Source organism: Peromyscus californicus, unplaced genomic scaffold (assembly GCF_007827085.1).
Source record: "Peromyscus californicus insignis strain IS unplaced genomic scaffold, ASM782708v3 Scaffold_15__1_contigs__length_86483966, whole genome shotgun sequence".
NCBI classification, from domain to species: domain Eukaryota; kingdom Metazoa; phylum Chordata; class Mammalia; order Rodentia; family Cricetidae; genus Peromyscus; species Peromyscus californicus.
In genome coordinates this window covers 62,374,262-62,389,325 of record NW_026294447.1, presented here as the reverse complement: position 1 = coordinate 62,389,325, position 15,064 = coordinate 62,374,262, and the positions used below count along the sequence as shown (strand labels likewise).

Genomic DNA, 15,064 nt, shown 5'->3' with positions numbered 1-15,064 from the left:
CAGGCTGTATTTGGTTCTAAAGTGCCTTTGGCTTTTGAGCTTTGCCTGTGGACATGTGTGATGTAAGGTGAAGTCAGCACCACAGTCACTGTGATTATAGACCTGTCTCTGCCACCATCTTTTTGTCCTCTGTAGTGGCACCCCACCCCTCCCTACTCCAGGTTGCCACTGGCTGCTTTCTGTCACTGAATCAGTGGTCTTTTCTAGACATAGTGTGTACCCTTGTCTTTCCTCAGCATTATTTTTATGTTGCCCATTGGTAGCATGGTCCTTTTCTCTGTGTAGCTGCCATCCGTCAGTGTGGTAAAGTGCTTCTCACTCCTGTGGAGTGCATTTGAGTTAGTTCCGGAGAAAGCTGTGTGCAGTCTCTGGTGGGTCTGGTGGAGGTGGTGCTGGCAAACAGTCTGCACAGCAGCCGCCACTGCTCTCGCGCTGTCAGCACGCATGAATGAGGCCAGCACCTCTGTCTTCTCCATCCTCTCTGATGAGGTCACCAGTGTGTGTGGTGTTCTGGGACCGTAGAAGACCACAGTGCTCATCTCTGACTTGGTCTGGTTGGAGTGTCTCTCAGGGCTCAGCGACCGTGCCCTCTCTTGCTGTTCTGCCCTTCATGTATTCTCTGTGCTGGTCTGGCAGGTCTTTCTTTTGGTCCCTTTTTTATTTGGGTTCTGTGTTGTCTGAGCATAGGTGCTCTTTACATGTCCTAGACTGTCCTTTCAGACAGGTTCTAAAAAGAAGCTATAGCTCATCTTTGTCTTGACAGTGTCTTTCACAGAACAGACATTATAATTCTTTTTTTAAAAATCATAATTATTTCAAAATCTATTTATCTATGTTTTATGGGTTCTGCTTTAGTGTTGTTGAAGGTATTTTTGCCTAAGTCTAGATCACAAACTTTATTTATCTTTCCTGAATGTTCTTACGCTCTCAGATACCACATTTAAGCCAGCTTTTGCATAGAGCATGAGGAATAAGCCAGGCCATTCTTGCACGTGGGCAACCAACACTGTTTGCTGGCAGGACTGTGCTTTCTCTGCTACAGAAAAAGACATGCTTTTTGGTAGTTTTGTGTTCTTGGTTATTTTGCAGCTTTGCAAAAAATGTTTCTGTTACAAAAGTGGGCTCTCTCTGGCTTTCTGCCTGGTTGACAGGTGGTGTGCGAATCGTGTGTCCCTAGGCTCCGGTGAGGACGCCACATCCAGCCCGTTTTGTGAGGAGGACACGGAGGATGAGGAGCTGGAGGCTGCTGCCAGCCACATGAACAAGGACTTCTACCGAGAGCTCCTGGGGGATGATGGCGGTTCAGAAGCAGCAGAAGGCCCTGATGGGGGCAGCAGGCCCCTCGCCCTGGAGTCCCTACTTGGACCCTTGCCCACAGCAGCCAGCCTGGGCATCTCCGATTCCATCCGAGAGTGTATCTCCTCCCCAAGTGGGGATCCCAGTGAGTGCCCTGGGATGGGGGAAGTTTATAGTCCGAAGGTCTGTGCTGTGGATAGACCAGAAGTACCGTGGGCTTGGGTGAAGCACTGCTAGGCCCTTGCACGATAGTCAGCAGTCCCTAGTGCTCTCGTTTCCTTATCTTGCTGTGATAAATAACCTGTCAAAAGCAGCTGTGGGGAACAGCTGTGGCTTACAATTCCAGGTTATAGTCCATCATTTCAGGGAAGTCAAGGCAGGAACTCAAACAACTGATCACATCAGATCCATAGTCGATAGCAAAAAGAAAACAAACATGGTTGCTTGCTTGCTCCTGTCTAGCTTTCTCCTGTCTTGCCTAGTTTAGGACTCCCTGCCTAGGGAATGGTGCCACCACAGTGAGCTGGGTCTTTCTGTATCACTTAACAATCAGGACAGTCCTCACAGACATGCCTACAGGCAAACCAGAGAAAGATGTTTACTCAATTGAGACTCTCTTCCCGGGGGACTCTAAACTGTGACAAGTTGACATCTAAAACTAACCATCACACAGGGTAAAGAGCTGGGTATGTGCCAACACGCTGAGATGCCAGCTGGCCTTGTTACCATCGTAGGCTTCCTCTAGTCCAGCTGCTTTGGCTGGCTAGCTTATGGCATGGGCCCTGAGTTTCGGTGGCTACCAGATGACTAAGGGAGGGTCTGGCATAGCCCTAAGTCATGCAGGTGAGGGGACCAGGTCGTTCTGGTCCTCCCCTGTTGCTGGAGTGGGAAAGCCTAGGTTAGGGTGCATCTCTACCCTCAGTGTCGCCGGCTGAGCTTGAGCATGGACAGAGGAGACACACCCAACAATTGCCCCTGCCACCCAACAGTGCCAGATCCCTACTGCTTCTTTCCCTTGGCCTTTAAAACCTTGGGAGGGGGGCTGGAGTAATGATTCTGAGGTTAAGCATACTGACTTGCCCTTTCAAAGGACTGGGGTTTGATTCCCAGTACCCACTTGGTGGCTCTAGTCCCAGGGGGATCTGCACACATGTGGTGCACAGGCATACGTGCAGGCAAAAAACCATACACACAAAATAAATTCTAGTAAATAATTATAAAGAAGGGCTGAGGGAGACTGCTGCTCTGGAAGGGTAACTGGTCCTGTCCCTGTAATCTGGCTCTGCCCTCCTGATCAGGTGAAGAGTTGACCTTTGCTAGAGGGTGTGGCCTCTCAAATGGGTGGAACAACTGAGAAATGGGGCCTGTATGAGGGGTAGACCTCTCAGTTGAGGAGGCAAAATGCCAAGTATGTAGTGGACAGTTGAATATCTGCTTTGAGGGAGCAGGTAATTCAGAGCAATACAAAGGGACTTGTCACCACGATCATAGGGAGCCCAGAGCAGAAAGCAAGGGAGGTGGAGCAGACTTGAGAGAGCCCCCAGGAGTGGTCGGACACTAGTGCTTTAGCCTGGAATAGGATAGCAGCAGGCCCAGACCAGACCTTCTAGCAGCTCTGTCTGTACCTAGTCCTTGACCTGAGCTTAAGTTTCTTGTTGAGGACACTGTGCCTGTTTTCTTTCTTGATGGGCAAGTGTTAAAGTGATTTGAGTCCCAAGCACCAAGCATCCCCATGGTGAGCAGTATCTGGTAGGGCAGCCTCTGTGACACTGATGGGGTTCTTCTCTCTAGAAGACACTTCAGGGGACGGGGAGCTGGACCTCAGTGGCATCGATGACCTTGAGATTGACAGAGTAAGTCCTGACTCCCCTTGTCCATAGTGGTGGTTGGGAGGCTAAAGTGGGGTTGAACTAGCTTCAGGGCCTGTCACTCACCTTTAGCCTCTCCGAACATTGTGGCTTTCTCAGATATTCCCTGACAGGTGTGTGTGTGGGGGTGTGTCTCAAGTTGTAGTGCCTATGGTCCAAACATGCCCCCTGGACTCCCTCCTCCAAGCTCCATTCCAAAGCATCCTTGGTTGTCCTGTGCCCTTCCTCTGAAACCCCAAACAACCCTACCAGGACCTTGTTGGGAAGGCCCTGAGCTCTGCACCTGGCCTTGGCCCTCACAAATATATTGTGCATCTCTAATCCCCAAGTACCAGGGGCCCCGGACTATACACTAACACTTGGCTATGTATGTTAGAGATCTGCCTAACAAGGCTTAGGAACTATGGATACTGGCTCACGGCTGCAGGGTAAAGTTGGCGGAGGAGGACTGACGGCTTCTATGCCGGAGGGGGCTTCCCACATCCTTTCTTTAGCAGTTTAAGCATATAAATAGGAAGCTAGTTGCTGAGAGATCTTAGCATACCTCAGAGCTCAACCTCAGAGATCTGAAGCCACTTCATTGTGCTTTCCACAGTACATCCTGAACGAGTCAGAAGCCCGGGTAAAAGCTGAGTTGTGGATGCGGGAGAATGCTGAGTACCTGCGGGAACAGAGGGGTGAGTACCCATCTATGCATCTGCCCAGGTCCCAGGATATGCCCCTTGCTGAGGCCAGCTGTTTTGTTCACCTTACAGAGAAAGAAGCAAGAATAGCAAAGGAGAAGGAGCTTGGCATCTATAAGGAGCACAAGGTGGGTGCCTCTTGACGGCCTAATTCAGCCCTAGTGTGGGCTGATAGGAGGAACCGTTTGGGAACACCTCTCCCCTGTGTCCATAGGAGCCTGACTGGGACAGGCAGTGGAAGCCATAGGACCCACATCCCTGGCTGCCAGGTTGTTGTGTTCCTTCACAGATGGTTGTACCATGCAGCTGTGTAGTGCGATATCCAGCACAGGTGCTTAGGGAGACCAAATTGAGATGTCGGACTGGACTCAGGTTCTGGGCTTCAGGCCCTTGTTGAGGACACAAGAGACCCTATCTTTGTGCCTATATTCTTTGATAGCAGGCAAGCAGTCTTGGTAACTTGGCTCAGCCGCTCCCTCTGGGCCTTCAGTCTCCAAGTGGAAGGAGCTGAACCTTTTAGGAGCCAAGTGAGAAGATGTGATGCTGGCAAAACTCAGGGTCCAGGGTGGAAGCTCAGAGAATGAGTAGTACCTGCCTCAAATGAGGGCTAGAGACTTGGGCAGGAAAGGGGGTCCCAAAACTCCATGCCACCCAGTATCATGTTCCGTGCTCTGTGAGGCAATTTCCTTTTCTGTACACAAGAAAGGCTTTGCTAGGAAGGGTTGATGTTCAGGAACTGAGGTAGCCAGTGCCAGGGCTGGGAGCTGCCAAGGTCGATACAAGCCAAGCCAACTTACTGTGCCTCTCCAGATGGGCCACAGCTGTGGGTCAAAAGTAGATGGTAGGTGCGAAGCTAGCATGCGATAGAAGGAGTTTTTTGTGTGTGTGTGTATGTGTGTTTCATTCAGCCCAAGAAGTCTTGCAAACGCCGGGAGCCTATATTGGCCAGCACAGCTGGGGAGGCGATCGAGAAGATGCTGGAACAGAAGAAAATCTCCAGCAAGATCAACTATAGTGTGCTGCGGGACCTGAACAGCAAGGGTGGGGGCAGCCCTCCCAGGGAGGACTCACAGCCCCCAGAGCGTGCGAGCACCAAGAAGCTGCCACGGAGGAGAAGAGCAGCTAGCAGGAGTAGTGCTGACCCTGGGACAAGCATAGGCAAGAGGTATTGTTGTCCTGCCCCTGGCCTGGGTGGCTGACTGTTGTTTGCAGCCAGAACTTCAGGAGCCACACTGTATGCTGAATGCTAACAAGCCCATCTCCAAATGTGGATGTGTCCTGACACCCCCCACCCCCGCCCCCGACACACACACACTTCTGGGTCCCAGAGTCAAGAGGCTTCTGGCAGCAGCAGGACCTACTCCATCCCCAGAGAGCAGTTGAGCACTTGGTACGAACGGGCTCTTCCAGCCTTGCCACAACCACACCCCTTCTGTACTCCTGAGGCGGCACCATTGGCTCTGCTGAGGGAGAGGAAGCAGACACAGTGACACCTCTGGTGAAGAGGAAACCAATCGAGGGCCAGAGTAGGCCAGCCTCAGCATGGTGGGTCAGTGTTGCTCTTCAGCTTGACAAGGGGGTATTTGAGGGTGACTCAGGTGCATGTGGTCCTCCTGTGCTATGACTTACTCTAGGGTGGTAGCTTCCAGCTTTCCTGATGAGGTTCCAAGTTAGTTGATTCCCTTGACTCTGGAGATAGGCTGGACACCCAGTGTGGCTACCATCCACCTGCCCTGAGACTCCTGTGAGGTGCTGCCTGCTCAGGCTCCATGTTTGGATTAGCCATAGCTTCTCTAAGGGGAAGCCAAAAGTGCTTTCATTTATCTCAGTGACATCCTTTGTACATCTCTGTTGTGTTGCTTCCCTTTTGCTGTTGGTGGGCTTTTGTTTTCTTAATAATATAAAGCTGCTGTAGTACTCAGGAGGGTGAGGCAGGAGGATAGTGAATTCTAGGCCAGCCATGGCTACATAGTGAGATCTAGTCCCCCAAATAATACAAAACTAGCTGAAAAGGTAGCTCAGTGGTTAAGAGATACCCAAGTTCAGTTCCCAGCCCACATGTCAGGCAGCTCCTGTAACTCCAGGGGATCTGTGTTCTCTTCTGGCCTCCACAGGTACCCATACAAGCACGATACAGCCTTATACACACACTCACACTCACAAAATAAAGCAAGTAGAGACAGGGAGAAAGAAACATACCAGGTGTGATGGCACATACCTTTACTCTTCACACTTAGGAGGCAGAGGCAGATGGATCTCTGAGTTCAAGGCCAACCTGGTCTACATATCGAATTCTAGGCCAGTTAGGCTGTGTGGTGAGACCATGTTTCAAGAAGAGGAAAAGGAGGAGAGGGAAGGAGGCAAGAAAGCAAGGAAGCCATGTCAAACTAGCAGTCCCATGCCAGTCCTTCTCAGTCCAGCCATTTTACAACTTTGAGGTTGGTACTTGTTCATAGAGCTCTTTTCTGTGTTCAGATTGTGAGGGGAAAAAAAAAATCAGTGTGTGTGTGTGTGTGTGTGTGTATGTGTGTGTAGTCAAGTCTGGCTTGAACTTTTTTTTTTTAAATTTATCTTTATTTTATGTGCATTGGTGTATGCATGTATGTCTGTGTGAGGGTGTCAGATCTTAGAGTTACAGACAGTTGTGAGCTGCCATGTGGGCGCTGGGAATTGAACCCGGGTCCTCTGGTAGAGCAGTTGGTGCTCTTAACCACTGAGCCATAACTCCAGCCCCTGGCTTGAACTTTTGACCCTCCTGCTTCCTCTTCATGAATGCTGGAATTATAGGTGTGCACCATCACTCCAGGCTTTAATATCTTAGTGTTTTCATTTTTGTATCCTAAGTCTGATCCAGCTGGAACTTACTTTGGCAAAAAGAGTAAGGTGAAAGCCACACTCAGGTGGATGCTTCTGGGTGGATGCTGTCGACAGGGTCTGTCTGAAGGAAGCCCTTCCTACAGTTGGCTCAGGTGTTCCAAGTCTCCTGTCTCCAAGCTGATGGTTGCTTTACTTTGTACAGCCTGGTAGTGTTTGGTGGGCCAGATTCTTGAGAACATTTTTGTACATGGCCCGTTATTTTTTTCATGAACTGAGAATGAGATGTCTGGGCTAGGCCTCTTCCCACTGTCCCTCTCACCGCCTTATTTGGTACAAGTCCCCCTGCCCCAGTTGGTGGTCATAGGATCTGGAGTTCCTGGGCCCTGATGCGGCGCCCTCTATAGGACCTCTCTGTGATTCCTTCCGGCTGCTTCTGCGAATGGGCAGGTACTCAATTTCCCTCCAGTCATTGTGTTCCCAGAGCCTGTTGGGTCTTCCCTTGACCCCTTGGTGCCTCAGGTTGGCTGTTCTCAGTACTGCGTCAGCATGGCTGCTTTAGGTAGGCGCTTCCTCAGAAGGGAGTTGGATTTTCTCAGCTGCCCTTTTCAGTCTCTTTGTATGGTCACACAACCTCTCTCTTTGAGATTACTAAGTAGAGAGCTGTGGGCTGAATTCCCATTGCAGCTCTTCCTTGCACATGTAGGAGGTCAGATGGGGCAGGAACCAGGACTTGGCCTTCCCTAACCACCTAGCCCCATGCCTCAGCCACCCAGAAGGCATTCTCAGTTCTGCTTATTGTGGCCAGTATCTGTGGTGGTATTGTGTTCCCCAAAATATTGTGCACCCTAATAAACTTATCTGGGGTCAGAGACATAACAGCCACTAGATGCAATGGCTAGAAAATGGTGGCACTCACGCCTTTAATCCTAGCATTCCAGAGACAGAAATCCGTCTGGATCTCTGTGAGTTCAAGGCCACATTGGAAACGGCCAGGCATGGTGACACACACCTTTAATCCCAGAAAGCGAGCCTTTAATCCCAGGGAGTGGTGTTAGAGAGCAGAAAGGTATATAAGGCGTGAGGACCAGAAACTAGAAGCATTTTGGCTGGTTAAGCATTTGACTGGTTAAGCTTTCAGGCTTCTAGCAGCACAGTTCAGCTGAGAGCCATTCGGATATGAGGACACAGAGACTTCCAATCTGAGGAAATTAGACCAGCTGAGAAGTTGGCCAGGTGAGGTTAGCTGTGGCTTGTTCTGTCTCTCTGATCTTCCAGTGTTCACCCCAATACCTGGCTCAGGTTTGATTTTATTAATAAGAACTTTTAAGATTCCTGCTACAAGTATCACCATCCTTATCTGTCTAGCTATAGCTAGAAATGGGTGTAGAGTCTGATGGCTCTGAGCACTCACAGGTCCAAGTTGAAGCTCAACTAGGCTGCTACTGTCAGTGCTGGGAGAGTCTTGTTCTAGTACAGGGATTCAAGTATCCTTTGTGGTCATGTGGCCAGGGGAAGCCTGCTAGAGTCAGAGTTTGTGAATATCTAATATCCTGAGGGGTTGTGAAGGTCTCAAGGCTGGGATGCCCCCATGCCTATACCCACTGCTGTACTCATGTCTCTGCCTTTAATCAGCACAGCCAGTTCGGATAGTTCCAGCAGGGAAAGGAAAAAGACCACCGGGCTCTAGAATCTCAGCTTTTCTAATAGCTGTTACCCACTGTCTGAGACAACCCCTTCTCAGGAGCAGTCTAGCAGGTGAGGTTGGTGTAGCACTCAGCATCTACCTCTGGGAAGGTGTTACCCTAATGGATTCAGTACTCCAGACTTACACAGTCAGACTCAAGCAGGCTTCAGCTCAGTAGAGGCAGTGCCCAGATCCCACGTGTAGCTCTCACTTGCTCTGTGGCTGTCCTACAGAAAGTGTCCTGGCCAGAGTCCTCAGTCATGGGGTGTTTATGAAAATGTAGCATTAATGGTCAAGGCTGAGAGATTGACAGCAGTGTGGTTCCTGTGGTTGATAGGGATTATCACTGAGTAATGCCATGCTGAACCTATTCTCTGGGCATTCACAGACTCTTCTGTGAGCCTTGGCCAGCTGCTCTTGGGTCTACATGGGTCCTAAGAAGGTCATGAACACCTGTAAGAAGGCTTCAGCTCCCTCACTAAGGTGTTCTGTGCCATCTGCCTGCTACTTGATTATCTTTTCAGTATCATCAGAATATCCACTATGTCACAGCTGGGCAAGGCTGGGCCTCAGAGGGCCCAGCGTAGAGCATGATTCAAGGCCTTCACCTACCTACATAGTTATGCCCTAGAAGAAAAGAGTCTTGACCCTCTCCATGCCCAGAGCCCACTTACACTGATCTGTATGGCACTGTGCCTGTCTCCTCTGGAATGGGTGACCCATTTTCCTTTCTGTTTCTTGTGGACATGATGCCAAAGGTACCTTTGTGTTTGGAAGTCCTAGGGATATCTAAGGCAGGCCCAAGGTGGAGGTAGTGCTAGTAAAAGTTAATGCAGTGGTTCTACGAGGCAGGTGGGACAGATATGGGGTTGTCCACCTCTTTCTCTTCTTCATAACTATCTATCCCTCTTCCTCACTTTCCCCTGGCTACAGATTGACCAGTGAGAGGTGCCATGGAATCTTGCACATGGTCACTGCCCATGACCTCACATATCTGTTCAAAAGGGGTGGAAAGACAGTCCCATCACCTTGACTTTGGGGTGCCCACTACATGGCCCAAAAGGGAGGCACCTGACGGATCTTGCATTTTGTGGGGTGGGGTTTTGGACAGGGTTTCTCTGTGTAACCCTGGCTGTCCTGGAATTCACTCTGTAGATCAGTCTGACCTCAAACTCTTGGAGTGTTGGGATTAAAGGCATGTGCCACCACCACCCAGCTGGATCTTGCATTTTTATATTGTGTTTCTATATCTCCTATCCATGACAGAATGATGGCAGGCATTGATTAATGCAAGACAGCGGGTCAGATCAGGATGGACACAGCAGCAGTGGTATTCCAGGTAGTAAAACTGAGGAATAGGTGAGATCTAAGGTCAGAAGGAGGCCTGAGGGTAGGAAGAAAGACTGGGGTAAGACTGGTGGAGACACTATCAGAGGTGGTGAGAGTTCTGTGTCTCTGGGAAGGTCTCCCTGTGGAGAGGCAAGGGTGGGTCCCAGAGTGTACTGGACCTGCCATGAGACCGTGCATCTGCCTGGTCAAGGGCCTCAGGCCTGCTAGTAAGTGATGGTCAGCAGGCAGGTGTGAACTGAGACTGCAGACTATGAACCTGCCTGGACAGAGCCTCATTCTGTGTGTGGTACACACACACACACACACACACACACAATCAATATCTCTCTCTCTATCCCCCACCCCACCCCCGTTTCCCTCTCCCTCTCCCTCCTACCCCAGCCTGAACTGAGGCTGCCTCTCTGCTTTCTTTCAGGTTGAGGCCTCTGGTGTCTACACAGCCAGCTAAGAAGGCAGCTGTGGGAGAGGTATGTTGTCCTGTACAACCAGGGCAGGACTCGGGAACACAAGTTGCCATCAGGCTTGGCAGGGAGAGGCCCAGTTGGTTGCTGCTCCAGTGTTGGCCTGGCTCCTGCTGAGAATCCTGAAGCTCAGGGTGTGAGGGTGCCTGGGTCACAGAAGTGGAGCAGGCAGGTGGTAAGGGCAAGTTATGTGCCTGCTGCTCTGGGGCTGAGGGTAAACTAACCACCTCTGTGGTCTAGTGTAGGCAGAGGCTAGATTGCATACCACAGGGCCCTCCCTCCCTCCCTCCCTCCCTCCCTCCCTCCCTCCCTCAGGTGATAACAGCTTTGGGGGAAAGGAGGGCTGGGACTTCATAGCCCCAGGAAACCGGAAGGAGATAGTGGATACTAGGAGGCAGGCTGATCCTCTGAGCAGCTCACATGTGGAGTGGGAGCTCTGAAGAGAGAACTTGAGGGTCCCACAGTCAGGAGGGTAGCACACACTCTGCTTTTATTTCAGAGACAGGCTCTCTCTTCCCAGGCCTTGCTCCTAAGTTCCCCTGCCCTGGGAGCTGAGCCCATCAAGCCATCAGCGGTCTTGGTGGAGAGTGGCCCTGTGTCGTACCATCCTGAGGAGGATGCAGACGAGGAGGACGCCGAAGAAGAGGATGGAGAGCCTTGCGTCAGTGCTCTGCAGATGATGGGTGGCAATGGTAGGTATGGCCCACATGGTTATGGGCACAGTACCGGAACTTTGAGGGAGCATCCAGAGAAATAAAGACATAGCCGTCCACCCAAGTAATTTCCAAATATGAGCCTATTGGCTACAAACTAAAATTCTCTCTACGAAGAAGGGAACTAGGACACTTAAAATTGGCCATATTGATTCTGAGGCTGTTGAGTATGCTAAAAGGAGCTAGGCAAAGGCTAGAAGGCCAGCTCCACGGGGAAGGTGAGTCATATACCATGAAGGTCAAGGTTCTGGTAGAAGGTCAAGTAGAGAAATGTCTGGGTTGGCCATACTGTTTACAGAGCCCAGGAAGGTGCCAAAGCCCCCACACAGGGCACATAACCAGTCCACCAGCCCCAAAGACTTCTGGGAATAGGTTGAAATGGTAGGCTCTCAGGTGGTACAGCCTGTGAGATGAGGCAGTGGGGTTGGTGTTGGGAGCTGGTAATGTGAAGGTGGCTCAATGTGGCACTAGACAGCTGCCCAGACTTCAGCAACTGTCCTCTGTGCTTCGCAGATTACGGCTGTGATGGTGACGAGGATGATGGCTACTGAGTGGAACTCAAGGCCAGGCAGCATCCTGGTGCTAGACTCCAAGTGTTTTATGGGGGTCAGATGGGCCCTGGGGCCACGGCTCACAGGCATGATTTCTGGGACTCAACCAGTCAAGCACTGCCCCACTTGATTTGAAGCACTCTTCCCATGGCCACATTGTGGCCCCCATCATACTTACTGTTGGGAATCATGTTTTGAGCAATGTACGGAATATTTTTGCCCAGCAAAGAAAACCAGCTGTGTGTTTATGTGTAATGAAACATGGTCAGGGAGTGGGTAGGTCAGGATCCCACTTCATGGCCTAGCCTTCTAGTCATTGATTCACCAGAAATCCTCAGGCAGGTTCTGTGTGCTCCCATCCTAAGGAGATGGCAGCACAAAGGGGCTTCACTCACGAAGTCTTGGTCTTAGCCTGCTGCCAGTGTTCTCTGCCCACCCTTCACATCCTGGAAGGATAGGGGTTGGGCAGAAGACATGTGGCAGTTACTGCTCTGTGCTTAGCAACCGTAGTCTGGAGCACCTGCCTTTAACTGCAGCCCCAGCTTCCTGCTGAGGTGGACACGAGCTCTCTTCCATCTCTAATGTCCGTTCACCGTCTTGAACCACCAGGAGCATTATAGGCCTCAGCCTCTTGCTTAGGACTCATGAGTTGTGCACCCAGGAGCCCTTGAGGCTGCCCAACAGCAGATTAATCCAGTTCATCAGCAGCGCTCAGAAAGTGGAGACCAGCAGACCACATGCATCTGCATGCAGCTTCCTGCTAATGTCCAGACAACCTATGTGGAATTCTGGGTTATGGCCCTGCCCTATCACCTGGAACAGAGCCCTCTGTCAAGAAAGCCTGCAAGCTGTTTCCTCACAAGAAGGCCCAGGACTATCCTCAGTGCACTTAACTCAGGCCTTCCTTTCCTGGATGCAGCCCTGGATGTGAGTCTTCACTACCTGGGCTGAGGCAGAATATTTGACTCTGTTTCAAATCAAGAGGTGGGGGGCCAGGCCTGAGATGACTGAGGAGGGGCGCAGACTGCAGATGGAAGTAGATAGGTGGGACAGGTACGGAGTGATTTTGATGAGAGGATTGCAAAATGCTTTTAGATTGTGTATGGGAGTGTAGAACCATAATCAAGGGTCCATCCTAGGGTGGGGGCCAGCTTCACGAGCGTGAGGTCACAATCATGGTAGGCAGCCATGACGCTGGTCCAGAGTATTTTTAGGATGTTTGTATGCTTATATGTGACAGGACTTGCCTATGGCATGGAGAGAGTACAGGGCTGAGGGGTGGGAGGTAAGATCTGCAGGAACAGAAACAAGTATCCTGGAATAGAAGCTGAGCCCTGCTCCCCAGCTCTGTCTTGTCTGTCATGAGAAAGCAGGAGCGGGTGTTGTCAGTGCTAAAAATGAGCAAGAGCCAGTAAAGCTGGAGTGGTCTTGTAAGGAGAGGGTTGAAGAAAGTCAGGGCAGAGGGAAGGGGACAGTATCTACTGTCCCTGGAAGATGGGTGAGTAACATAGTGGGCGGATCCTGAAATGGTTGAGACCTGTGTCACATGGTTGAGAGACCCAGGTGCTGAGGAGTAAGGTCCCAGTAGGGGGCAGCCGTGAAGTGGGCAAGGGTACCTCTGAGCTGAGGTCACAGCTTTGTATGTGAGCCGCCACCAGCACTCATGTGAGGTTCAAGGAGGCATTGGGTCTGTGTGACCCTGTTCTGCATACAGTTGGTTTATTTCTATGTGCTCTTTTCTGACTGAGATTACCACAGCATGATCCCCCTGCCTCAGATCTTCCCAGAATGTAGAGCAGTGCCTTAGGCAGCCTCCTGGAGCAGAACCAGGCCTCACCATACTGGACCTTCAAAGAGGGAAGAGGGGGTCCATTGGATCCTGCATTCTAGACTGGGACCCTGTCTTGTGTACACACTGGAGTGCTGAGAAGACAGGAAATTGTACTCTCTCTCTGCCTCCTCTACCCTCTCCTACTGCCTTTCTGCTAGGGTTAGGGAAGTGCAGGGGAAGCTACTGTGGTCTGCACTGTCCAAGGTTCTTGCCAGCCACCTGCACTGAGGAGCCTAGTACTTCGTGGTTACCACCGTCTTTGGCAAACTGGGTGATTGCCGGGCAGGCAGTAGCAGTCAGCAAGGTTCCCGGTAGCCTGCACATCGTAGCTTAGCGGGGGCGCCTGTCTTGACATGGGGGGGGGGGCTGCTTATAGGAGCTGGGCCGCAGAGCGAGAGGTCCCAGCAGTATAGGGGTGAGGCGCTTTCCCACTTGTAGCTCTTCTATCCTGAGCTGTGGGCCAGGGAGAACCTGGTGCAGCCTACCCTGAACCCGTTTCCTGTCCAGCCGCTTTACCTAACTGTATACCTACTACAGGAGCAGGAGTGAAATAAGCCCTGTGGGGGTGGGGCACTCCTTTCATACCTAGTTAGAAGGTAGAGAATGAGCTCTGACCATGTACCTCCTTTGGTCATGTCCTTGGTATTTGCCTCCCAAGTGCCTGGATTAAAGGTGTGCACCCCCTGTTTCTGGCTCCTTACTACTGAGACTTACTAATTCCAGCATTTGGGAGCAAGAGGCAGGTGGATCTCTGTAAGTTTGAGGCCAGCGTGGTCTACAGAGCAAGTTCCGGGACAGCCAGGACTACATAAAGAAACCCTGTCTCAAAAAACCCCACAAAAACAAACAACAACAAAACCAAAAACCCACCACCAACAACAAAAAGAAACCACCCTAAACCCAATTCCAGTTACTGCTTACAACACCATGGTCCAGTGCTCCTAAAGTCAGCCTAAACTGCCAAGCAGAGAGCAATTAGAACCCAGGTTATCCACCATGCAGGAAGGAACCTGCAGAGGGTACAGAAGAGTCTCCCTCAGCTCCCCATCCTTTATTTAGCCCCTGTCCTATGGCTCTAAGAAGGGAGAACAAGGAGGAATGCTGGGTCTGACAGGTGTTCCTAAGATGCATGCACCCCACTTCCTCAGTATCGGCACCCATTAAGGCCCTCCTTCTTGGCCTCTGGAGTTTCCTGCAGGGTCCCTGTCATCTAGCCAAGTATCTGGTGACAGCTACCTTAAGCAAAGAGGCACAGATAAGAGGGTGGCAAATATCCATCCAGCTGGACCCATGCCCCATTCCCACACTATGTGTGAGAGAGGAGTGGACTCCCACTGTGGCTGGAGCCAGGGCAAGGTGTGTGTGTCCCCTGGGTCTTGGACAGGTCTCTGCAGCCCTTCTCTGAAGCTTGCATGGCCCTTTGCACCTATCTTAGCAGCCTCCAGGAATGCAGGGGCCCAGCCAAGGACAACAGGTTTACTCAAGGAAAGCCCTGTATAATCCTGCCTGGGAGCACCTTGGAGGAGGTAGCCTGCTCCCTGTGGTGCTGGAAGTTTACTTATCCCTGTAGGGACTGGGATCCCCACGTGACCTATAAGGCTATGTCTCTTGCCCTGGGGGTAGGCAAGCAGGAGTTTGATCACTCATGAGAATGTATACTTCCTCGAGATAGTAGCTACCTGAGCCTCCCCTGGTGGGCTTGAGCTAGGTGGAGTTTAATACTCAGTGCCTTGGCTTTGTGGGGCAACACATCAGAGCCCACAGCTACCAAGCCCTTAGCTTACACTGCTCTGGCCCAGTAAACCCCAGA

The 15,064-nt window shown here is 51.1% G+C and overlaps 1 protein-coding gene across 3 annotated transcripts in view; it reads left to right on the top strand.

The window, feature by feature from the left end:
• Positions 1-13,940, top strand: part of Brf1 (BRF1 RNA polymerase III transcription initiation factor subunit) — a 52,054-nt gene extending 38,114 nt beyond the window's left edge. The window contains exons 11-18 of one of the 3 annotated variants that reach the window (XM_052739145.1): positions 1,178-1,441; positions 3,091-3,149; positions 3,760-3,841; positions 3,920-3,975; positions 4,756-5,012; positions 10,114-10,165; positions 10,659-10,851; positions 11,386-13,940. In XM_052739145.1, coding sequence (XP_052595105.1) covers positions 1,178-1,441; positions 3,091-3,149; positions 3,760-3,841; positions 3,920-3,975; positions 4,756-5,012; positions 10,114-10,165; positions 10,659-10,851; positions 11,386-11,423 — 1,001 coding nt within the window. In that variant the 3' untranslated portion in view covers positions 11,424-13,940. Of the gene's footprint in view, positions 1-1,177; positions 1,442-3,087; positions 3,150-3,759; positions 3,842-3,919; positions 3,976-4,755; positions 5,013-10,113; positions 10,166-10,658; positions 10,852-11,385 lie in introns of all 3 variants that reach the window. The other 2 variants (XM_052739146.1, XM_052739144.1) reach the window with 2 other exon arrangements.
• Positions 13,941-15,064: the final 1,124 nt, after the last annotated feature.